The sequence below is a fragment of the Bidens hawaiensis genome, unplaced genomic scaffold (genome assembly GCF_021521415.1).
Source record: "Bidens hawaiensis isolate Kalapana, Puna unplaced genomic scaffold, B.hawaiensis_p1.1 tig00059915_1, whole genome shotgun sequence".
Lineage (NCBI taxonomy): Eukaryota > Viridiplantae > Streptophyta > Magnoliopsida > Asterales > Asteraceae > Bidens > Bidens hawaiensis.
In genome coordinates, this window is record NW_027500794.1 from 9293 (window position 1) to 36528 (window position 27236).

Sequence of the window (27236 nt, forward strand, 5' to 3'; positions counted from 1 at the left end):
CCCAAAGATTGTTATCCGTTACCCGAAATTGATCTTAAGGTGGATTCGTTAGCACCGTTTCGCCTTATTGCAACGGTTTATTGTGACAGTTGTACACTTTAGTACCTGTCCATATATGTATGTGTGTGTATGTTCCATCAGAAAACATTTTTAACAAGTAGTGCAATACTATTGTCACTTGTTTGCTATACTTTTGTTAGTCACACACACAATCACGATGTAATCACTACTTTCCAGTTTAATTTTAAAACCATCATCAATTTGTTTATCTACCAAAAAATTGGTATCAGAGCATGAGTTCAATCGTTCGATTCATCATACTACACACTCATTTGATTAAAACAACGCATGAGATTTGAAACAAGAAAGTGTTACTAATGTGGGTTCCAAGGCCATCTCATCCAGGATTGCAAAATTAACGGAAGAGATGAATCCGCTGCACCATGCCCGAAGTTATGATGGTTGGAACTCAAGATCTGAATCATCTCATCGAACATAAGTCATGGAAGGATCTTTGGTATGTTGAATTTAGTTTTAAACATCATTACTATGGATTCAAGACACTATTCCGTAATTTTAAAAAATTGTACGGTATCGAAACAGGAACGAAGAAAAAAAACCTTTCTGTTTCTAAGGGGTATTGGGGAAATCGATATAACCTTTGAAACAAAAATATATCGAATTCCTGGTATATTTTACAGTCCGGACTTAGATTACAATGTCTTAAGTCTGGAACAACTAATGTTACAAGGATTCCAGATACGCTTGGATGGAGAAAAATGTCACATAACATATATGTTCGAGGAATCTGGTGTTGTCATAAGTAATGAACTAGAAAAAGATGATGAAGTCTCACAATCTCATACCGTAAGAAAGAAGAACGAAGAAAAGCCCCAAAACTTACTAGGCATTCAAACTTGCCATTTGAAGCATATGATGTCTGTCTACATTTCTTAGATCTACTCAATGATCTAAACTTCATTTAAATGTATAAGGTAACATTGAAAATAAAATTATTTGAAATGATAGAATGGTTTTTATACTTCTATTTGAATTATATTTATTGGTCAAAATGGAAGATGGCTACAGTGTGGGGTCTTATTTCTGCAAACCTCGAAAAGGAAATAGAAGAAGGAGACATGTTGCGTATCATTTACATTAAATATCTTCATCTTTGGTTTGGAACTACAACACACACAAGCTAGGCACTTGAAATGAATAATAAGCTTTCCGTCCTTGACTAATCTAAAAGTAACGGTAGCTGTCTAGATAAATTTGTGCCGAAGGCATCACAAGATCGAGGGGAGCCATGAGGAACTAAAAACATTGATGACTTATATCACAAGACTGATCAGCGAACTATGCACTATTCATGGGATATGATAATTAAAGAAGGAGCAAGGACTTCTGGCAGACGAAGACGATTTGATTTCAAGGCCATCAATGAAGCTGTCAAGGAGGCACATGCCGTCAACAGTCTCATTTCCTATTGCTAAGTTTAGGGGATGATGTTAAACAAGACATTTTAAACATAGCATTAGATTATTATTGTTAATTACGATTTTGGTATATGTAGCATTAAGATTCAGTAGACTTAGGTTTATTTTTATTTTGTGTGATATGGTGATTATTTAACGAACTCATAACCAACTGTTTCAACGGTTTATCGTGACACTTGTACACTTTAGTACCTGCTATACATCACTATATATGTATTATATATGTATGTATGTTCCATGTCTAAACATTTTTACCAAGTGAGCATGTTTGTTACACACACGCACAATCACGAATTTTGTTTCATCCAACTGATCATCAATTTGTTTATCTACCAACATTAACTCTAAATGACATAACATAATGCGCGCCATGTAAACATGAGCGGTGCACCTAGGCTGTTATTGCCCTCCTAAGACAATTAAATGTAAAACCTAAAGGTAAATTAGTGTGATTGAGTTCGCTATTATCTTTTCATAAAAACCAAAATAGAGGATAGGTATATTCTAAGTGGAACATATAACACAAAAGTAACCAAAAAAAAAAAGAAACTCAATTGAATTTTTAGTTCTAAAACCTATTTTTATCGAACATCAATAACAATTATAGAACAAAATCATCCACAATTTTGTAAGCTTCTATCTCAAATATTAATCTGAATTTATCAAAGTTATGTAAGATAAAAATTCATAACAAATGTTATATCTCATTTAGGGGTTTTCTTTTCTTTTTTTTTTCTTTTTTCTTTTTTTGTAAATTCCATTCTTGTCACAGAATCACTCATATAAAATTCGGTCTTCAATAAACAAAAAAATTAAAATCGCTACCTACTGAAATGCTTGATCTACTATGTTGATCAGGGATTACAATTTACTTAAATTATCAAAAAATTCTTAATTAACCACATTAAAATCTGATCCGAGCACATGAAACTCAATTTAAACAGAAAATAAACAAGTAAAAAAACACAGACAGAGAGACATACCTATAAGCTGTGTTGGAGGGGCCCTCTATTTTTTCTGACCAAAACAAGTCTTAGACTGAGGGGTGTGGGGCTTCAACGGGGGCGCTAGAGCCCCTCCGCTCGCGCCCCCAGGCGCTAACACCACACCACCAGGGCGCTAGCGGGGGCGCTAACGCGAAAAACAATGCAGGCGTGAGCCGGTTAGCGGGAGAAGAGAGAGGGCTGCACAACTTTTGATGGTTTTTTGACCATTGGGAGCCGAACAAACAAAAAAAAAATATTTTTCCTATATAATTATACCCCATTTCACCCATTTTTATACCAAAACTTCAAACCTTCACCCAAAATCAATTCATCTTCTCAACTTTTTTTTAAAAAAAATGGCTGGAAATTGGTTCCCAAACCTTGATTCAGATTATCTTGACGATGATTTATGGTCGTCACCGCACCAACCGATGTTTTATTCGGAGCCGCAAGAATCATCCGGCTTTCAACCATCCAACACACAACCGTCTCCTAACTTTGTTGTTCCGGAGACACAAGAATCACACGGTGAAGCTACGGGACCAAAAAGACGCGTCCACCGGAAAAAACAAGTTGCAACGTACGGGTCGGGACCGGCTTCGACTCCGAGGACGAAACGGAAAGCCACTCCGTGGTCATCGGATGAGAAGGAAGCCTTGTGTCGGGCTTGGATAGTCATTTCTGAGGATCGGCGTTGCGGTAATTGTTTTAACGTTTTTAAAAATGATTTTTAATAAAAAAGTTAAATAAAAAAGTTAAATGAAAATCTAATTTATTTAGTCATTTTGCAGCCGACTACCAAAAGAGCAAGATTTTTTGGACAAAGGTTAGGGAGACGTTCTACATGCTCGTTGGGAATGCAGAGCGGAACGCCGATATGATTTCGGGTCGGTGGTACGAAATCAGAAAATTTTTAGATATTAATGTGTTTTTTTATTAATGTGTGTTTTTTTTAATAATTTATGAGTTTTTTTAATAATACGTTGTTTGAATATATTTATAAAAAAATAAAAAAAAAATTCGCTGGAGCCCCTACTGGAGCCCCTCCACACCAGGGCCAGAGACTCCAACGGGGGCTCCAACACCCCCCTTATCCAGTTTCTCTCTCTGCCACACGTCATAATATTATTGGTTGGAGCCACCACACGTCATAATATTAGGCAGACTTAATTTCTTTTGTGTTGAAAGTGACCATATATTCTGAAAAAATGTTTGACTAATTTCAGTCTAAAAATAGTACATCTGAACTGTTCTAGCCAGGTGGCATGACCAAATTTAATGTTTACCAAGGTTACATTTTCTTCTCTAAAATGTGTTTTGTGTGGGTGAATTTTACATTATTAAATAATCTTTATGTTCACTTTAATGTAAGAGGTGGTGATGAGGTGGCGAAGGGCCGACGGATCTAAAAAATTTTTGAGGTGGAAGTCCTTCTCGAAAATAATCTTCGGTTTACGTAGTTTTTGATTCATTGTAGATTTGCTCAAAAGTTATGAGACGACGATTTGTTGCTAATGTTCTAATTATAAAATTATCTAAATTCGTTCATGTTATAATTACTAGACTACCAAATTCATAAAATTTTAATTTTAAAAAATTAATTATATTAATTTAAAACTGATCAATTTAGTGATCCATTTAAATACGATGTAAAAAAAAGGAAATGATATTACATCACTTTTGACTTAGGAATTTATATTGTATTTTTAAATTTAATAAATTTGACAAGTGTGAACAATTTAGAAATATTGGTATATATTATACTCAATGTTTTAAAAACTACTCTTTTTAACCGTACTAAGTCGCGTTTAAAAAAGGTTTAACTGGTTATACCGGGTGATTCAATCATGTTAACCATATAACAATATAGGTCTATATAGCTTTATAAAAATGCAACTTCAACTGAATAAATAATGCAAAAGTTCAAAACTCTTCCAATTGATGGTATATATACTCAGATTAATGCTAATGTTCTAGAACTAGAGTTCTATGGCCGCTAGGTTAAAAAATTTTATGCTCTGCTAAGTTAAAACATGGATTACAAAGTAAAAACTAATTGTTGAGGCGAAAACAAAATTTCAACTTTCAATTGGGTTTAAAATGATACTCCGGTTTGAACCGGTAATACCGTTTTTACCGGGGATTCAATCTTTATGTCTGTCGACCTATTTATTGGGCCATAAATAAAGGAACACTACCATGGAATCCGATTTAATTAGCTTGTATATACCGGGTCTTTAAATCACTGATTACAAACACACATTTAAATAGATATTTTTTTAAACAACCAACAAATAAAGTCTGGCTACCCGGGTTAACCTAATGCCAAAAGGCGACCCCATATGTCTGCGAATACAAACATCGTTTGGTATCTTAAGCCCACCATCTCTTAGCAATATCGGGGTTAACCCGCTACCCGAAGGCGCTTGGCTGTCTTTGAGAATCGTCAAAAAATATTTAGTCAAAGACGAAAAAAACGGGCCTTAAGTAAAAGGACTTTTTATTGGGCATAAACAACTAAAATTTGTAAATGAGTTTTACAATGTTATGATTTGTATTGTGCAATTTTTTCTAATAAAAAGAGACTTAAATGAATTAAGTAATTGAGTTTAAACATTATTAAACACACACACACACATATATATATATAAGGGACGGTCGACTTCCCCATCCCCTTCATAGCCGGCCCTACGAAGGCGTGTTACGGTAAAACCCGGTCAGAGTCAGATTCAAACGTGAGATCTTGTGATCTCGATTCCAAATTTTCACATGTTTTTCAATACTAGTTGAGTTAAAGCTCATTTGACATATATTGTGTGTGAGATTTTTTTTAAATAATCATGTTTGCAACTTATAGTTATTGGGTATTAAATGTTTAAATAAAACTTATTTAGGGGTGGTTACGGGTTAGGAAACCCTTTATTAAATTCTTCAAGATATAAATGCCATGTATTAAATTAATTAGTTAGGTTTACTTTGGCGATAAATAGTAACTATTTTATTTTAAAAGAAAAAGGGCACGTCATATCTGTTTTTGTAACGTCAGACAACGCACTAGTGTCAGGTGACATAAAGGGAGAAGGTTTCCCCGGTTCTGACCCTTGGGAGAAACTCTCCGAGGGTTCTAAACTCTCCGGGAGAAACCAGGGGTTATGCATCCTTTACAATTATTTGTAAGAAGTATTATATTTAATTAATGTGATAATCACAATTATTTGTAATAATTAATAGTTTAATTTAAGAAAGTGGGACCCATCTGAAACTAATTGGAAATATAGTTGGAGTGAACGGAATATATATAAATTATGTCGCTCTAGACGGAATAACAATAAATCCCGTCGGTCTAGACGGGATTTAAACTTTCAAAACTTATAAGAACGAAAGATGAAAATATGATCTCCTTGGAACAAATTCATTTAAAATGCGTTTTGGCATACGCAACTTAAAAAGCTATTTTCTCAATAAAAATAGAATTTGTACGGACTTGGTAAGAAACATAAAATCGTTTGGAGATACTGTTTTTTACCAAAAGATTTAATAAAAAAATTTATACGACACCCCAAATATTTTCAAAAATATGGTCGGCCTTGTCAGCTTTTTGCCACGTGTCACCTTTTTATTGGTTTAGCTATTTCGTCAGAACTATTTCTAGTCGGCTTAGTACAAATTCCTTGGGTTATTTTGAGAATCTTTAATATTTTTGGACTTTTATTTTTTTTTCTCTCTTCTCAAAAAGGTCATTTTGGGGATTTTCTCTTTTGTATATATTCAACCATGGTTTAAGGTTTTTTTTTCAGCATCATGCTTAATTCAAAAATTCCAATCTGGATGCGAACACCAGTTTTTAACACATTATCAGGGTAAAGTTAAAATATATAAAGATGACAAAAATAAAAAGTTTGAGAAGTATTTGTGAGTTGTGACCACATAAAAACCTATTAAAAATAAATTCAAAAAAATAAAAAAAAATTATAATCTAAAATATAAATAAAAAACGAAAAAAATTAAAAAAAAAACTAAAATGTTTCCGCCATCATTCCCGTTCAATAAAAATACAAAAAAAAAAAAATTTTAAAAAATTGATGAAAAAACACAATGCCGAGATCAAAGACACACTGACGAAAATGAACAAAAGACACAGTTATAACAAAAAAGACACAATAAATCACAAAATATAACACAATGCCGAACAAAATATAGCACAATGTTGAGTATATAACATAATATAAAAAAAAGACACAATCAATGACGAAAATAAACACAAAACACAATGATAAACAAAAAGACACGACGACATGTTTCACTTACCATTGTGTGTGTGTGTTTTTCTAATGAGAACGAGAAAGACGGTGGAAACATTTATGTGTTTTTACTTTTTTCATTTTTTTATTAAATTTTGAGTTATGATTTATTTATTTTTAATTATTTAGGGGTTTTTTTATGTGTTTACAAATCCTTTAATTCTTCTCATTTTTGTTTTACTTTTGTCGAATAATTTGCACCACATTATCATTGGTTGTCTTTTAAACACGTAAATATTACTCCCTCAGTCCCATTGAAAGTGTCAACGTTACTTTTTTAGTTTGTCCCATTACAAATGTCCTTTTTCAAACTTTATTAATTAATTTCCAAATTTATCCTTAAAAATGCAAACATTCAAACTTTCTTAAATTTTGTCTTTTTATATATGTTAAGAGCATTATAGTCATTTGTTAAGAAAAAAGTGCAATCATTAAAACTTTCTTAGACTTTATGTTTTTCAAACCATGACACTTTTAGAGGTACGGAGAGAGTAAAAATTATATATATATATTTAAAAAGGGTCCTTTCGTTATCTCACAAAAATTACTGTATCTAATATGTACAACTCGTCAGGCTGTTCGTACAAACGTTTGAAGCTGTATCTCACGTGCGTGGTACGTGACCATAACAGACAGAGAGAGAAAGGGAGGATGTCATTTGGTAAGTGTTAGTTTACCTGTCCTCCGATATAAATTTTGTTGCTTTTTATGCCCCAACAGTTGATAATTGTTTATTTGTATTAAAGGATTTCTTATATAATATTATGATCCTAATTGATTTTCGTTGTATGGTGATTTTAATTGATTCTAATGCTACATGTTCATGTTAATCAGCTTAATGTCATCTAATTATTGATTTCAGTGTTTTTTATTATAAAAAAAAAGTGCAAAAAGATAAAAGGCAAGTCAGTTTAGTGATTTTTATCTTCAACTATGATATAAAAATCTTATCTTTTTTTTATGGGTAGGAACTCAAGTTATTGTGTGATGTGCAGGTGACACACACTACCTTAATGGAGATGAGATGCTCATGATGAAATATGTGGGATATGTAGGGATGGCTTTTGATTGTTGCTATAGTGACTGCAAACTCACCAGTGCAAGTGTGCAACTTTATGATGGTGGAAAAAGCGGGACGGATATGTCCTTAAGAGGAACCCAGATTCAACTTCTTGAAAGACTTGTATTTTATTAATTACTATTTTTGTTTTTTGATGATAAAAGATATTACAATATTAATAAGTTTTGTTTAGTTTCATTTTAGAAAGCACATTTACAACAGTTTGTTCTTACTGAAGATGAACTCAATAATGCTGCAGAGGCTCTAGCCACACGCCAAAGCCTTTTAAAGCGGTTGTATGGAAGTGTTGACTTTGACCTGTTACACCCTCTTGGTCTTGATGGGTTCTCACAGACTATGAGTAATCTTAGATAGCTAGAGGTAATACTGTATGAGTCAAAGCAATTCCTGTTCAACTTTGACCTACTAACGCTATTTTATTTCGTTTATGTTGAGTTGAAAGTTTTGTCAGATGAAAGATAAGCACCTGGATTAAAGGCGAGCTTGACGTCAACAATATATGAAGTTCAACGTTTAAACATGTTATATGAAGTGAGATGTGAAGCTGAATATTCTTTAAAGAGAATGGAAGAAAATTGAAGAATTTGATGCGCGTAGATTAGAAATTAAGTCCATTACAAACTCTTATGCATTCACTTCTATAAATTTTTTTGTAGGCCCAAGAAGTAGAAAGGAAAGCTACAAATCTCAAGGTCCCAATGACAGAGGAAGGAGATTCTTGATATGGACTAAATGTTGTGAGTCAAATATGTTTTTTCTCCATTGTTCAGGCATGTTATTTGATGTGGGTGGTTCATGCTGGCTTTGTTTTACTCTTTTTTGTATTTATTTCAATTGCATAGGTTTGGATTTTAAATAATGTCTTATCTTTGGTATTTGATAAATTCTGACAAAATTTGTATATGATTGTCATTATCTATTGAGCTCTGTAACCAGTGTCTGATAATTTCGTATGTTTTTTCATCAACATTGTAGCTAATATTCTTTGTAAATGGACAAAAATGATCTACCAGAAATACGTTGTATTTGCAGTGATGCGAACAACTCTGAATCTGACAGAAAACTGTATCGATGCAGAAAACCGTATGTACATGCGTTAATGTTCTCGATGCGCAGCAACGCGCGTGGGTCCAATTACTAGTTAGATTTTAAATTAAAATCTTGTAAACGAAATCAATATATACCCCACGTTTATAAGTTTAATATTTTAATAATTGTACCTAAACTAAGATCCATTGACATTCTTACTCTATAATTAAATGTGTTGGCCTTTCCTTTTCCAACAAAATGATTAGAAATATCTTCAAATTAGGGTACAAGTATTCTGAAAAAAAAAAGTCTTGATGCACACAATTGCACACGTACACAGCACCAGGATTGCATCATTTCAACGTCTACGTCCTTTAAAAGAATATATTTGATCTCCCCTCTAAACAAATAATATATTATCACAAGCGAGATACTATTTTTTTTAAAAGCAAATTCAATTTGTATTAAAAAAAAAGCCTGGCCTAGCAGATCGAGGCACAACACACAACAGCAAACAAGCTAATCACATGTAAAAATGAAATCACACCATTCTTAATTGAGTTAATTCCCAACGGAGAGATTTGTGTTTGGACATAGACTTGAGCCAAAGAAAACCGAGTGATTTAACATCATACAAAATCAATACACCCTTACCTCATTAATTGAGAAGAGAGCCTCGTTCCTAGCTAGCCTTCCGAATACACTAGCATGCAATAATGATAATTCCGTGAAGAATATTCTTTTTCTCCACGGCCAACCGCGCCAAAGAATGAAGATGAAGCAAATCTCTTTAGCTTGAAAGCAAAATTTTGGTCTTCTTGCACCGTCTATTAATACTTTGCTAAACTAATTAAACTGGAGATATAACATGAGGCGAAAAGGTGGTCTGCCGTCTTGCCTACTTTCCCACATAGAGTGCAAACTTTGAGAGTGAAATCGTGATATTCCTTTTCGAAAGAGTCATTAGAGTGGGTGTCCGATCCATCTCCGCTCTCCATCCATCCGAAACTGTTACATTTGTTAGGAATCGACTTTTGCACCACTTGAAATTACAAAAGTCCCCCAAGTTGCCTCCTTTTTCAAGTATAACTTTTACCTAGTGCACCGAAATATGGTTCCAATTATCTCCCCCTTCCAGTATCGTTTCTCTCTTTCATTGCTAGCCAGAACCTGCTCGAGAAGTGATGCAATGCTGCCACTTGATTAACGGATCGACATAGATGAACGGACATAACCACGCGAACAACAATTAAAAGAAAATGTAAATATCAATCTACTAGGCTAAAACATAATAAAACTAGAAGAAATTATGATCTGTTATATTATAATTTCATAAAACCAGAATAAATTGTTATGAACCTGAATTTCTAAATGAATATATAAATGAACGAACATAACCAATGTAAGCTAATGAAGATTAATAAATTACTAAACGAGCGTAAATGAAGAAAGTAAACAATCGTTCACACACGTAAATAAAATAACAAATATGAGTTCATGTTCATTAATTTAATTAAATGATTAAGAAAATGTTCATGCCCTTCATTTATTGACTGAAATAGACAAATATTAAGAAACTTTCCGTCCTGCAATTCACCTTTCAGGTTAGTTACACCCCAATACATCACAAACGGAGCTCCATTGTATGGCAATTAGCTTCGAGAGTGAAATATATGATTTATACCTCTATAAATAATTGTTACGTACATTTAATTCTTTTTTCATTACTCAGTGAGATTAATTATAAAACTTTTAAAGTTCATGAAATTAACTTTCTGTCAAAGGGCACTTTTGTGTTTTTAGTAATACAAAGCGGTGAGAGTAGGGATGAACTATACCGATCCCAAAAATCACAAATTCTTTGTACCGCTACCGAATTTGCTCATCCCTAGGTAAGAGTTTGTATTTATATGAGAGTCATGATTACTAACAAAAAATTTAAATTCTGCAAAATGGAAAAAGTCCAGTGTAATTTCATATTCAATTTCTATTATATGAGAATCAATGGCAAAGGATAATGATTGCCCAGGTTCCCGGCCCATCTTTTTGCTCAACAGTATAAATTTACGCGTTTATCTCTGGAATTATTTTCGTCCCAAAACTTTAAGACCTGCATTTTCGTCCAAGGCTTCGCCCCCGATGAGAATGAAGTATAACACCTATTTAAATACAATTCTACTTATTGTTGTTGATATATCAAAAGCCAACTAGAAAATGTTGATAGAAGGCCAATGAATTCTTTGGTGGATGGAATATGCAAGATTTCCCAGAATCCCTATTTATATTATTTTATGTATATGCAACTTGATAGTAACATTCATATAAATAATATATGATATTATTATTCCCTATATATACCATCCCTCTACGATCTCTCAATTCATTAATATCTCCATTCCTCATTGCTACAATATAGTTTTCCACTACTAGTTCTTAAAAACCCAATTCATAAATTCATAAAAGTCTCGATCTTTCTAGGAAATGAGGTCACCTGATAAGCGAACGGTGAAGTACAAGAAGGGATTATGGTCACCCGATGAGGATCATAAGCTAGCATGCTATGTCTTGAATCATGGCCATGATTGTTGGAGTTCTGTTGCCATTAATGCAGGTAATTAACTTCATGCATGCATCAAAAGTATATTAGTTATCGAAATGAAACGAGTTTACTAATCACATTTCCTTCTTTTAGGTTTGCAAAGGAACGGAAAAAGCTGTAGATTAAGATGGATTAATTATCTTAGGCCAGGATTAAAGCGTGGCCCATTTTCATCACAAGAAGAGGAAACCATTTTAACCCTCCATGGATTGTTAGGCAACAAGTAATTAACCACATTCATTTTACATTTATATTGATCATTGTTTAAATTAGATGCAAGGCAGAAACATGATTTATAAAGAGAAGCAGAAACACGATTTATAAAGAGAGAACTCATGGGAGAAGTTCATATATAATTGAATGACATTAAATAATGAAATATATGTGTAAATATATCTCCAGATAATAATTTATGTGTATTTAAACTAAAAATGAAGCCAATCCTATGTTGGGTCTATAATTTCACTCGTAGTCTAGGTTAGGCCCTCCTTTTTGTTGGGACCTTTTCTATCCCGATTTTTTCTTGCCTGAGTTTTCCAAAGTAGGAGCCGGCTAACTCTTGGTTCAGGTCCCTTGACAGATTAACATTGCTTGAGTTTTAAGTAAACTTTTACTTATCAGGTGGTCTCAAATATCACAGCATTTGCCTGGAAGGACAGATAACGAGATTAAAAACTACTGGCACTCTCACCTCAAGAAGAAAGTAGACGAAGCACATGTTCAAGTTCATCATAATGATAATTACACACATTCAAACAACATGGCAAGTAAAAAACCATCTTCATGTAGCCTAACTACATCCAACATCAACAACATCTCATGTGCTCATATGGTTCAGTCGGTCCCTCCAGTTTCCCATGTTAGCAACTTACCGAAACTTTTATTTGCTGACTGGATTAGCGTAGATGAGTTTCAGCAGGACTTTGGCATCTCAAGTGATGAGTCACTTAGTCATGGTTCAAACTTAAGCACCATCGTGCATGAAAGGCAGCGTAATGAAGGATCAACCGAGGGTGCTGAGAATCAAAATTGTCTAGACAAGGGTTCAAATGAAAATATGCTTTTCAATCAGATGACAAATGATCAACTTTTTGAATTCAATGTTGAAGATTTCGACATAGATAATCTCATGTATATGTAAAGGGGTACTTCATTAAGAAAGAGTGAAAACATTATCATATAATTAGAGTGGATCGTTACCATATAAATAAGGGATCCCTATAAATAATAAAGAATCTTGTATATGTAAATTGCTAGAAATTTAATTCCTTTTTTACGGGTTTTCCTTAGCTATTTTATGTTGCTGAAACTTGAAACAATAATTGAAAACACTGGTTTTATATTTAGTCATTTAATAAGTTTTTGGTATAGAGTATAGGTTTATTTGATTTTAATAATTCATATTGAATTTATTGACCGATAATAATCCTTATTCACTTTATAGCCACTGGCGGTCCCGAATTTTAAAAAAATTGGTCTCAAACTAATGGCTTAATGGCGTTATATATTTTTCCGAATTTCAAACTAATGTTTTAGGGTTTTTGATCGGAAAGAGGATACGGGTCGATTTCGTGTAAAACTTAGCTTGAAATGTTGATCCAAACGGCTTGATTTTTATTAATTGTAAGTTCAACGACCCGAAGAGAAGCATTGTTTCGTCGTTTTGGAGCGCCACTTCGAACTAAGTTTTACATTAGTCGACTGTATTATTTTTCCGATCAAAAGCCTTAAAACATTAGCTTGAAATTCATAAAAAAGTATACCGGTGTTATGTTCTTTTTAACGGAAGACCATTGGGGCCTTGGGGGCAACTTTTTTAGACCACTGATGACGATAAAATGAATATGGATTATTATCGGACAATACCATTCAATATGAATTATTAAAATCCAATAAACCGTTCGGTTAAGTTTTAATTTTATAATTTTGAAGAACTCGGACCAGGACATGGATAAAACTAGTTAGCATCAATTTGTTAGCATTTTTATCATTAGTTAGCTCTAAAATTGTATTTCATTATTATTCAGAAACACAATTATTCATAATTATGAGCTTTTTCTATCATTTTAATTCTGTGAGTATTATTAGCTTTGACAAGATGTGCCCGCGCGGTAAGAGTGTGACAATTGTTTGACGACGTGTGAGCATAGAGCCTGTCAGATGGTGTGTGGAATATATAATGATCTTTAGAGAGGAGGCAATATATATATATTTTTCACGGGATAAACGTCCAATGATTTGTCCTTCATTCACAATGACAACACAATTGGTGCTGAGTCTAATTAGATATTCAGGGCACCTGGTTAACTTGTGAGCTCCTTCATTCTTAAGCTGATCAGTCAAGTCATTCAAATCCGGGGTTCCTAATTCAAACCCAGGTCAGAAGTGATGGGTCGCTAATGTAAGAAGATGAAGGCTAGCTCACTTGCGGCGGGCAAAGATGTGTTGGTTGGGTGAAATGTAGACAACGATGGAAAAGCTACAAATCCCATTATGGAGTTAAGAAAGGGTTAAAATTGCAATTAATTGTGTATTTTTGTGGTGCAACGAAACGTTAGCGGTCCAAGTTAGAACTCACTATTGAGACGTATTCATCACGTGATATATAATTTCCGAGACTAGTTTTATGTATGTTATTTGCGTATTTGATACTTGAGTGTCACCTATTAACTAAATATTTTCAACATGTGATTCAGTTACAAAGACAATATGGTGATTTTTGGTGCTAACCATAAACGTACCAATGCATTAATGAACAATTAAAGGGAAGGCGGCGAAAACCTTTTCTTTCTTTTTTTTAAGAACTAATTTTTTCCACCTATTTTACCCCATGTTTCAAGTGAGACAACTCACAACCATTTCAAGAACCATTTGTTTGAATGTTGCACACTTTTTGGACCAAGCTAGTGTGGCTAGTGGCTGACATTATGTGATTTGCACATGTTTCATGAACATTTTTTTTATGCTGTTATTGTTCTACAGATTTCAACTCTTATTATATTTTTTAGTTTCACATATTATATAATAACTTTTTCAGTTGTGTGGGAAAAACAAAAGTAGCCAGGGTATCTCAATCAAGTAGATTATTACAATACATTGATGTTCACATAGATGTTGGTGTCGATGAGTTTAAAAGAGGATCCAATTTGTCTTATACGGATGGCAATATGATTAAAGCAAAATTAAATGGATTAATAGTCAGGATATCTCAATCAAATAAACTATTATAGCATATAGAGGTTGATGTGTGGGCTAAAAAGAAGAAATTTGTCTTATATGAGAGAGAGACAGAGAGTAACAAAAAGTTATATAGAAAATGAGTTCTATTCCTTTTGAATGGCAACTTAGTATATACATATGCCAAAACGTTTTAGCAATAAACAAAAAACAAATAACTTACGTTGTTACACGTGGTTCAGTGAGAACAAAAATTACACCAATTAAACCAAATTGATAAATGTTTTTATGGTTAAAAGAAGCCTAATATTTGTATACCTTTCATGATTGATGACGTAGATTCATCATCGAAAGCTAAAACGTTAAAGGCCGTTAACTTCATCAGTTAGTTCATGAGAGAGATTGTTGGAAACCTAAAAGAACTTATGTACCAACAACAAAACAACTAATTATCAGATATGAGTAGTTCTCCACTTAAAACAATAAAAAATAAAAGATTGCTCCAAAAGACTGATGCCTATCAATAGAACCGTTGCTATAAAATTTTAAAGATAAAGAACTACAAATAAAGATGAAAAACCGTTGCTATTCATCAGCTGTTTATTACTCATAAATAGTTTCTCAATGTAATAGCGTCTGAAGAGGTAGGTCCCAGCAGAGCCCAGTTGGACCCGCAAGACTCACCTTGAAGAGGGACGTCTGCGCAAGGACCAACTGCTTCCGCAGGACCCACCATGCTCAGAGATGAAGACCTTACGCGCAGTACGCCAGCTGTTCCCGCATGGAAAGCCTCCCAATGGTGAAGTACCCCGCTTGTTCCCGCAGCTGCGGATACAAGCCATCAGGAAAGGCTACCCGCACTAATAGCAAGGCTACACGCACAAGGCACTAACTCTTGATACTTCAGTAATGTCACCTGAAGGAATGAGCAAGGCGGGAATACTCCCGCCCAATGAGCCAGTCCGTATGCTTCTGGAAGATCTTTTGTACTATACCTGCCAAGGTATGTGCAAAATAGACGATCTGACCAAAACAGCCCATGAACCAATCACAGGGTGACAGCTCACCGACAACAGTACGAGGAGGAGCACCCTCTAGTACTGTTTGTCACTATTAGCCGCTGCCTACTCACCAACCCTCACTATGGGACGTGCGAAGCCTACAGTTGGTGGAACAGTGCATAGCCGGCAGTAAAGGAACAGTATACAGCCGGCCTTGTCACTATCGGCCGCAGCCTATCCACCAACCAGCATGGCTTGTGCGTAGCCCACTGTTGGTAGAACAGGAATACTATACAGCCGGCTGTACCTTCTTGGAAACCTACCTTCGGCTATAAATACTCCAACACCTTGGAATGGTAAGGACATTATCTGATATCTCATTATCTTATCTTCTCTAGCAATCTCTTAATATACACTTATATTCAGAGCAATCTAGTCTGATTCTCACGCCGGAGGGTGGTCACAAGGAGGAACCCCCCCTTCTCAGTGACGAGCTTACGGTGTCTGTTTTGCAGGTCACCTGAAGAACAACTTTCTTTGCTGGACCTCATCCTCGTGGGAAACATCTATTTAACCCCCAGATTATCCGTAATCTGCCCGGGGTCGATTAGTGTTTCTTCATTGGTGCCATCCGTGGGAAAAAACTAGAACTAATTCTTAGTTTTTTCAAAATTTCTGAAGAAATGGTTAACGTTACTCCGGTCCCAAAGCCAGTAAGTGACCAAGAAACCCCGGTAACCACAACCCCAGCAACTGGGGGGGAACACCGGCGGTTATACAAATTTTATGAACACTACCCCGGTTACCCAAGCCGGGACAAGTGCAGTAAACAATATTTCACTGGGGTTCACTGATGCCCAGTTGGAGAAACGGACGAGGGTCCCTCGCCAAACACTCGATCAAGTTAAGGCGTGGGCCGAAGCACGTCAGAAAGAGTTCCAAGCCGAGTTGGATGAACGCTTGCGTTCACTTCAACAGGCTGACGAATTCGGCAGTACTCGCCAACATCTCAACATGAACAGTGAGTGCGAGTACTCGGACGATGAGTGGGAAGAATCCGATACCGACGCAAACCCTCGCCATAAGGTAAAAGGGAAGCGTAAGGAAACGGACTTCCAACCGACAAGGAATTTTGGAGAAACCTTTAAACCAACGAACGCGGGGAGAAACCCACGTGACTTCTCCAAAACCTTTAGACCAACTGCTGCAAATGCAGGAAAGTCCAAGTTTGCAAGGGACATTGCGGAAGCAATCGCCCCGAGAAGTGCCAAACAAATGTCCAACATCGGCACTTATGATGGTCTATCCGACCCAGACGACCACTTGAACAGATTCATTGCGGGGGCAACCGTCAGTAACTGGACGGAACCCACGTGGTGTTATATGTTCCAGATGACACTGGTTGGAGCGGCCAGGGCATGGTTCGATCGTTTACCGGTCCACCACATCTATGATTGGGCGGACTTTCAGAACAAGTTCAGCCAACACTTCAGCCAACAGAGGAAATATACTGAAGAACAGTGGACGATCCTCAACTGCGTTAGAGAGGAGGATGAATCTTTACTAGACTTCATCACTCGCTTCAACTCCAAAAAGCTGAGTCTGGGCAACATAAGTGAAGATCTTGTTCGCGCCGCTTTCATCCAGGGCGCCGAATACCCAGAGCTTATCCGCACGTTGACGGGTAAGGACGGCATGCCATCCACATGGGATGCCATCATGACGGCGGCCAAGCGCTTTGCCGAGACAGAGAAGCAACTGGGTAGGGATCTTCCCCAGAGTACACACCTCTACACGCAGAGGACCAGAGAAAACAATGTTCGGATCGCCCGGCAGAACAAAAAGAGGAAGCTAGGTATTTGGCAGTCAAGGGTAAACTTTGACACCTACTATCAAAATGGAATCACCTACTACCATCAAACAGGCTCAGACACTGAATGGACGACTAGTCGCACTTAATCGCTTTTTGGCAAACCACGCGGATAAGTCGTTTCCTTTCGTGTCAACGTTGAGAAACTGTTTAAAGAAAACGCACTTCCGCTGGACACCAGAAGCGGAAGCAGCTTTTCAGGAGATTCGGTCACGCTTGATCGAACTCCCAACGCTCACAGCACCAGAAGCGGGGGAGGAGTTAATCCTATACCTTTCCGCAACAGATAGAGCAACCGGGGCGGTCCTGCTAGTTGAACGGAAAGGCATCCAGATGCCAATCTATTATGTCAGCCGTATCCTAACAGACGTAGAAACCCGGTACTCTACCCTCGAAAAATTAGTCTTAGCACTTATACACGCTTCACGCAGGTTAAGACGATATTTCCAGGGTCACCCAATCACCATTCTCTCCAACTTCAAACTTGCAAACGTTCTACGCAAACCCGAGTTATCGGGACGCCTAGCCAAATGGGCAATTGAGTTGGGGGAATACGCGATAAAGTATAAGCCAAGACCAGCCATAAAAGGCCAGGTTTTGGCCGACTTTATTGCGGAAGTGCCTGCATCGCGGGAAAAAGAGTGCGAGGAAGAGGCTCAACCCTCTCCAGCACAGGACATCAATGATGTCTGGCGACTCGACACTGATGGAGCAGCCAGTAACGAGGGTTCAGGCGCAAGGCTGAAACTAACTAACCCAGCAGGCCAAGAATACACTTACGCTATTCGACTGGATTTTCCAAGTACGAATAACGAAGCCGAGTATGAAGCATTCTTGGCCGGGCTGAGAATTGCGCATAAGATAGGAGTGAAACACTTGGAAGCCCACGTGGATTCCATGTTAGTAGCCAACCAAATCAACGGGACGTACACGGCCGTGAACGACACAATGGCCCTGTACCTCGCACAAGCAAAAACCCTTATGCGCGATTTTAACGATTGCAAAGTCATACACGTCAAGCGTAGTGAAAACAAATCTGCGGATGCGTTAAGCAAGCTTGCATCATTAGCCTTCACCCACTTGGGAAAGAACATCCGCATTGAACTCCTCGAGGCACCTTCAGTCCCGCACAAGGAAATTTGTGTCATCCAAACCGGCACAGAAACGTGGATGACACCAATAATAAATTACCTTGCGGCAGGTATACTACCAGAGTCAGAAACACAGGCGAGAAAACTACGCTGTAAAGCACTGAATTATCAACTCATCGATGACATCCTTTACAGACGTAACTTTCTTGGCCCACTCTTAAGATGTGTGGACAACCAAGATGCTGACTACCTCCTAAGGGAAGTACACGAAGGCATCTGTGGAGTACACGCAGGTGCACACGCTGTTGTAGCTAAGCTAAACAACGCGGGATACTTTTGGCCGGGGATGCATACGGATGCGCTGGCATACATCAGAAAGTGCAGGTCTTGTCAGCTCTACGCACCCAACACGCATCGCCCGAATAATGAACTTGTTCCAGTCACCTCTTCATGGCCATTTCAGAAGTGGGCCATCGATGTGACAGGCCCATTTCCTACAGCAGCAGGAAATGTTCAGTTCCTAGTAGTAGCCATCGACTACTTCACCAAGTGGATAGAAGCAAAACCCTTAGCCCAAACAACCGCGAAACATATCAAAAAATTTATTTGGGAATTTATTATTTGTCGTTTTGGACTTCCACAGAATCTGGTGAGCGATAACGGCACCAACTTTGCTGACAAGAAGCTACAAAAGTGGCTGGAAGAACTTCAAATCACCCATACTTTTACCTCAGTGGCGCACCCGCAGGGTAATGGTGAGGTAGAAAGAGCAAATAAGAGCATCGTCGAAGGCATAAAGAAAAGACTCTGGGAACACAGATCCGGCTGGGTGGACGAGCTTCCGCACGTCCTTTGGGCAAACAGAACGCTGAAAAAGGCCAGTACGGGAGAAACCCCGTTCAGTCTCACTTATGGCACTGAAGCCATGGTCCCGGTCGAAATTGGTTTACCCTCACCAAGGGTCTTGATTCAGCCAGAAGACAATGATGCGGAAAGACGGTTAGACCTTATGCTAACCGAGGAACGCAGAGACTTAGCCGCAGTGCGTGAAGAGAACTACAAGCGACAAATGCAAAAGTACTACAACACGCGGGTAAAACTCTGCAACTTCAACGTAGGAGACTACATACTGCGTAACAACGAGGCTTCGAACCAACAACGCCCAGGAAAACTGGCCCCGGTCTGGGAAGGGCCATACATTATCAAAGAAGTTCTGGGAAAGGGCGCATACCGGCTCGAAAGGCTCGATGGCACTCCCATCCCAAGAGCATGGAATGGAGCTCAATTACGCAAATGTTACATGTAGATCAATTCCAAGCTTGTAAAGAAAAGGCCTAGAGCCACTTCTAATGGAAATGATTCTCCTCTCACAATGTGTTGATAGCCTTACCTTTATACTTATGAACTTCCCACACTGATGTGCCGGTATTCACCGCATAAATATGGGAAGAAGTAAGTCGTTACGTGTGGAAGGCGGCAAAACCCGCATAAACACATAAAACGGTAAAAATTTCAAAAGAAAAGATAAGGAAAACCTTCACGCAGGTCGGTCATAGGTAAAGTTTAGTCATCCCACTAAATGAAAGTGACGGTCCTACCCGCACAATCATGATAGAGGAAACTGAACATTAACCTATTAACAACCGCGCGTACAAAGGCTAACTTATTCAAAATACTTAGAAAATTTCTAAGGAAAAGATGAGGAAAACTTCCACGCAGGACAGATATAAGTAAAGTTTAGCCATCCTACTAAGTGTTAGTGACGGTCATACCCGCACAATCATGAAAGAGGAAGCGAAACATAAACTTATAATCTGCCACGTTAAAAAGTTAACTTATCTAAGTACTAAAGAAATTGCTAAGTTAAATCAAAACATGCGTAAAACAAACAAGACAAGGAATTAGCACATAATCTTTATTCCATCAAAATTCAAATATTACAAAGATTGCTGGGTGCATACCCGCATACAAAAGAAGCTATACAAAAATAAAAATCTACTCTAATGGTGGAAAGGGATCTTCAGGATCAAGCTTCAGGACCACTTCCACTTGGACCCGCACCATCAGTAGAGCGTGGCGGTTCAAGGAAAGCTTTAAGGATAGCTAGCCCATCATCAGCAGCAGCAACTTCGTTCACCTTCTCCACCACCGGATGCGGGAAGGCGGCATACTGGTTCACTGCTTGGTCATAAACAGTTTCAGTATCCACATCATACAAAGGGAAGTTGGAAGGCGGGATGCCTTTCTCAACGAACCCTAGACCAAGCAGGAAGCCGGCCTTTTCCCCATCCTCATGAGAAGCGTTGAGGGCTGCGCTCATGGCATCGTCGTATGATGTGTCCGTGAAGACTCGATGCACAACCTACAAGAAAAAATACAAGTGTTAGAACCTTTTCTATGTACAAAGAAAAGTGTAAAGATATGTAATTACGCATACCTGAGACAACGCTTCTCGAAGAAGCCATTCCTTGATAACCAGAGCTTCCTGGAGGGCAGCTTGAGCTTGGTTACGGGCGCGTTCGGCTTCACTTTTGTTGAGGTTGGCAAGCAACACTTCTTTAGCCGCAGCCTCTTCAACACCCTTTAGCTTCCGCTCAGTGTGGTCAAGCACCCCCCTCTGGTCCAAGATCTCTTGGAGCTTCTTGGCGTCTTCCATCGCCAAGGCATCATGAGCCTGTTGGAGCGCCTCTAGTTTGGCTTTAAGTTCCTCATTCTCGAGGCGTAGAGGCTCAGCAACAGCTTCAGCCTTGGTGGCCCTTTCAGTTGCGTTCCGAGCAGTTTCCTTAGCCAGCCGAAGCTGTTCGTTAACAGCTTGGGCAGCCTTGGAACGGGCCTCGAGACGGGCCTGAACTTCAACTTCAAGGGCCTTGAAGGCCTTCTCCTAGAGCCTCCTATTCTCCTCCCGGACAGCCCGCGCCTGAGCTACTTCTTGGATACGAGCTGCTTTTAACTTGTCGTTTTCACGACAAAGCAGCTCGACGCGCGGCTGCATCCGGGCCAGGAGAATCCGAAGCTCATTGGTTAGCCTACCCTCCTGGTAGCTAGCCATTGCTTCCCCCAACGCACCACTGGGAGCTGCGTGACGAGCCCACTCCACGCACTCCACAGGCGTGCGAAGGGTTTTTCCTCGGCGGATGTTCCATCGTGGAACATACACTTCATTGGAATCTGACACTGCAAAAAACAAAAAGCAGTTAGGAAACGATGATATAAAAAAAAAGGCCAAAAGAACCCTACGCACCTGTAGGGTCGACAACAGGCCGATAGCCGCCAAACCCATCACCTGAACCCAAGGGAAATCCATCCAAGAGGTCAGGCAGATGGGAAGGAGGCAGAGGTTGGCGAGAAGCCCCAAGCATACCTGAAGGATCGGCCGTCGTTGCCGATGACGGAGGAGGTATGGTGAAGGCCGCCGCGGTAGTAGAAACCAACGGAGGTGAACTCACCGTAGGTGAACTCACAACCGTGGTCGCCGCTGCGGAGGAGCCCGCAGAAATAGTCACCGCCGGCTCAGTGAAAGATTCAGTAAATATGGCACTGATAGCCGGCGGAGATGTCGTCACAGTTGGAACAGTTGGCTCATCCGGGTGAGCAACTGAACCAACTGAAGCAGGCGCAGACGCCTGGGTCATCGCCTCAGGTAGGTTGACCAAACCTACCGTCATGGGTCCGGAGGTGCTCCTCCCCGCTCCACCCTGGAATGCGGTAGTATCCACGCCTGCACAAAGAAGATAAGTATAATGATGGAAAGCTATGAAGTTAAAAGTAAAGGAAGTTTGTACTTACGGGTTTTCTTGAGCCTAAAAGTGCGAACAGGCGGGGACGAACCCGATGGAGCCGGCCTCTTTACGCCGCTCACCGTCGTCATCCTGGGCTCTCCGGAGGTGACAGTCGTCGCAGCCTCCGGAGCAGTGGTCTTATCACCACCAGGGTTCCCCGCCACCTCCTCGCTCTCGGTCTCTGAATCAGACCGAGGCACCGGATCGGCAGTGGAGGCAACCTTCGCCTTCCCCTTCCCACCGGCAGCCTTCTTCTTCCGCACCAACGGAGGACCATCTGCGGATTCCTCATCAGAACACAAGATTAGAGGAATTCCAGCAGAGGTTTCAGCATTGAGGGGTCGAGGGTTGAATAACTCCTTACCTGGCCGCCTGGCGCTCAGGATCTCGTGGCCTGGCGGGTAGACCTCCACGAACCGATCCGCCGTCTGTTTAAGGATGGGCAACTCGTTCTCATCTAGAGCACGAGTACCCATCCGAACGGGACTATCAGCCTCCCGCGGATGCATGAGCGACTGCAAGTCATTCCCCTCTGAAATAAAAAAAAAAATAAACAGTTAGAAGAAAAACCTATATCAACAAAGAAGACAGAGCATACCGTAAGGGACAGAGTTCAAACCGTATTCGAGAACGATGGGAACCTGTGACGCCTCCTTCCACACCCGGCTCATCCCAAGCATCACCATCCCAGACTCCGCAAAGCGGTATACCGGAGTCTGGACCCGGGAGATCTTGGCGAACCACTCCGCCTCCTGGTAGTTGAGGGGGACGACGCGAGCGGAGATATAAAAAAACTCACGCTTCCACGACCGAAGACTGCGCTCGGTAGCGCAGATCTTCAACCCCTTGATCCGATTGACCAAGGTGTACCACCCCTGGATGCACCTCCAAGAATAGAAGGTCATCAACCGGTCAACATGGGGCTCCACGCCCAGAATGAGGCACACCCACTCAAAGTGGCGGATCTTGGCGATCGCCATCAGGTGTACCTCCGTCAGATGCACACCGTGCCTCTCCAAGACACGGTATACAAACTTCGTCAATGGGAACTTGAGATTCCCATAAACGAAGAATGCAGCGTACACCCCTATCTTGCCCTTGGGGGCATCGTACACCGTCTGGTGTGGCTCCGGAAACTCAGGCTCGAACGGCTCGAGCATGAACTTCCGGACGACGTACCGATAGAGGTCGGCCGGAAGAGCACACTGGCATTCGCCAGCAGTGCTCTTATCGTCCTTATCAGAAGTGGACGACGGATTCTCGACGAACACGTCAGACTCCTCGGCAAAAGAAGACATGTTTGGATGTACAGAAAAACGATTTCAGAAGAATGCTCGACGGAATAGTGAGTATTCGCCGGAAATCGTTTAGAGGATGAAGAGAAGTGAAAGTGTGGATTGCAAAGGACCCTCTCCCCCTTTATATACTCATCGCAATTAATGCGATGAATTTAATGCGGAAGAGAGAGAAATCGCAGGTGCAATGAAACTATGACACGTGGCAATGAGCAAGCTGGCAACAGCTGTTGAAAAGACGCGTGCCATTAATTTCGCGGCCACGCGCCCGAAAAATCACGCCCACGCGCCTGAAAAAGCGCCTGGAATGACCATATACTGTCACGTCGCCATAACTTCCTGCACGTCCTGACACTGTCAGAAGAAACCGTCGGACGACGTTTCAACAGTTTGGACTGTTCTTATCCTTTCACCAACTCTTCGAATTTCAAAATTTCAAAAAGATTCAAAAGTAAGCGGGAAAATACCCCTTACCTTGGCAACAAAGTAACTATAAGACAGGTGCGAGTACAGTGTTAAGGCAAAACCCTTCACATACTTAGCACCCGCAGGGAATTGACGCCTGGAATACCTTGGAAGTAAAGTAACCGTAAGACGAGTGCAGGTACAGTGTCAAGGCAAAACCCTTCACATACCTAGCGCTCCGCAGGGAATTGAAACCAAGAAGGATCTTCTGGGTCATGCTTGCGGAAACGAGAATAACATCCCCGCATAGCGGGAACGTCGAGAACTATATTGTTTGAAACTCCAAGATGGAATTGGTGGTTTTAACATAATTGATCACTATGTTCAAAACTACCAAAACCTCATGGAGAATCCACACAAGTGGGACTCAACGCTCCTGACTTGCGAGGAGGTTACAGACCTACCCGCTTCATACCCAAAGATCAAGCAGAAAAGTCGGGAATTTCTGCGTGGCATTAGGAAAACCGCGGGAAGAATCCCCACGGAAAACCTTAAAACTAAAAACCCTTTTCAAAACCCCTTGCTAAAGTCCAAAAGTTCACCTCACTTATTAATAATTCATGAGAAGAACATTGGACTGGGGGGACTTGAAGAGGTAGGTCCCAGCAGAGCCCAGTTGGACCCGCAAGACTCACCTTGAAGAGGGACGTCTACGCAAGGACCAACTGCTTCCGCAGGACCCACCATGCTCAGAGATGAAGACCTTACGCGCAGTACGCCAGCTGTTCCCGCATGGAAAGCCTCCCAATGGTGAAGTACCCCGCTTGTTCCCGCAGCTGCGGATACAAGCCATCAGGAAAGGCTACCCGCACTAATAGCAAGGCTACACGCACAAGGCACTAACTCTTGATACTTCAGTAATGTCACCTGAAGGAATGAGCAATGCGGGAATACTCCCGCCCAAATGAGCCAGTCCGTATGCTTCTGGAAGATCTTTTGTACTATACCTGCCAAGGTATGGGCAAAATAGACGATCTGACCAAAACAGCCCATGAACCAATCACAGGGTGATAGCTCACCGACAACAGTACGAGGAGGAGCACCCTCTAGTACTGTTTGTCACTATTAGCCGCTGCCTACTCACCAACCCTCACTATGGGACGTGCGTAGCCTACAGTTGGTGGAACAGTGCATAGCCTGCAGTAAAGGAACAGTATACAGCCGGCCTTGTCACTATCGGCCGCAGCCTATCCACCAACCAGCATGGCTTGTGCGTAGCCCACTGTTGGTAGAACAGGAATACTATTCAGCCGGCTGTACCTTCTTGGAAACCTACCTTCGGCTATAAATACTCCAACACCTTGGAATGGTAAGGACATTATCTGATATCTCATTATCTTATCTTCTCTTGCAATCTCTTAATATACACTTATATTCAGAGCAATCTAGTCTGATTCTCACGCCGGAGGGTGGTCACAAGGAGGAACCCCCCCTTCTCAGTAACGAGCTTACGGTGTCTGTTTTGCAGGTCACCTGAAGAACAACTTTCTTTGCTGGACCTCATCCTCGTGGAAAACATCTATTTAACCCCCAGATTATCCGTAATCTGCCCGGGGTCGATTAGTGTTTCTTCAGCGTCTGAAAGATGATTAGTGTTTATAATTGTTGAGAATCAATACCATAAGCATCGTTTTCACCCTCAAGGGCGCACATAGTGTAGGGGTCGGGCGACCCTATGAAATTCTTTTTTAGAGGTATATATATGTTAAATCCCAAGTGACCCCTATGAAGTTTTGATACCGACTCTCTTTCGAGCCATGTGAAAATTGTTTCTGGGTTCGCCATTGTATCACCCTAGTCTCATTAGTTGTTTTACATGGATAAATTGATTACGAGAGTCTCATCATCAACGAATGAATTCATACACACCTCATAAGTACACTTCGCAATATATTGAATATGCATTATATGAGATGATGAGCTACGATTGATGGGGAGTTGAGTCTTTAAGCATACTATAACTAATCTTATGAATACTATGATTGATGATTTAGTACCTTATATGATATTCTAGTTAGATTTATTTTTTCCGCTGCAAATTGTAAATTCATACTTACAATTGAATTCAATCATCATGTATCTAACAACTAAAAGTTAGAATAAGTGTAATAAGTTGATCCAACAAATCCTCAACTTTTTGGTTGTGTGTCACTCTACAGTAGATCAAAGGCTACTTTTAAACACATAAGTTACAAATTAAATCTTTAATCTTTTAAAAATCATTTAACGTATATATACACTACGCTTATAAATTTACTATATGTCTATATCAATAACTTGAACCTAAAATATAGCCACGGGCATTGACATTATAATTCAATTATCAAGTGTGCGGTTAGCCTGTCCTTTTTATCATAATGATTTCAACGATCTTCAAAATATGGCATAATATATAATTAATGAAAACAAAAAGGATTCTTAACACACAAGTATAACAGCATCAGTATTGCAGCGTGTTAACTTCATCATTCATAAAGCTAATCTGTCCGATCTTATTAGTTTGAGTCAGCCAAAATTCAACCTCATATTTTCCCGATTCGTAAATACAATGTTGATGTCATTTGAAGAGAAAATGATGTTAGAATGAATCTTATTGGTTTCTATATCTACCATCATGTTTTTATATATGTTTGTTTTTTAACTTACTGAAACTGACTGTTCAACCCCTTTCTTTATGTGACTCTCTGATTCACGTTTCATCTTATTGTATGTTAAAAAATAAAAATGACTATTTAAAACAAATATTCCACTCTATTCAACAAATCCTTTTTCATATATATTTTACATATTACTATAATTTTGATTATGGCTTGCTGAGATAACTCAAGCTTCCAATTGGTAATAGAATATTAGTCATTCTCATATTTTATTGACACGTGAAACTTCATGTTGAAACAAATTAAATTATACATATTATCTTCATAATTAAGTCTCTCAATTCATTCTCCATCACAATACCATAGTTTTCCTCTTCTGGTTATCAACCAACACAAACAAGATTGCTAAACTCATAAATCTTTTGGATCTTTGTAGAAAATGAGGTTCAATCGGCCAGAAAAGCGA

The 27236-nt window shown here is 39.4% G+C and overlaps 1 protein-coding gene across 1 annotated transcript; it reads left to right on the forward strand.

The window, feature by feature from the left end:
* The first annotated feature begins 11377 nt into the window (after positions 1 to 11377).
* On the forward strand, positions 11378 to 12636 carry LOC143602846 (transcription repressor MYB4-like). The gene is made up of 3 exons (XM_077079828.1): positions 11378 to 11507; positions 11589 to 11718; positions 12117 to 12636. Exons 1-3 carry the CDS (start codon positions 11378 to 11380, stop codon positions 12634 to 12636), a joined length of 780 nt encoding a protein of 259 aa, XP_076935943.1.
* The last annotated feature ends 14600 nt before the right edge of the window (positions 12637 to 27236 follow it).

Coding starts and splice junctions, on each gene's coding strand:
- LOC143602846 (XM_077079828.1), top strand. CDS start 11,378: ATGAGGTCACCTGATAAGCGAACGGTGAAGTACAAGAAGGGATTATGG. Junction 11,508..11,588: donor TTCTGTTGCCATTAATGCAG/GTAATTAACTTC, acceptor TCCTTCTTTTAG/GTTTGCAAAGGAACGGAAAA. Junction 11,719..12,116: donor CATGGATTGTTAGGCAACAA/GTAATTAACCAC, acceptor TTTACTTATCAG/GTGGTCTCAAATATCACAGC.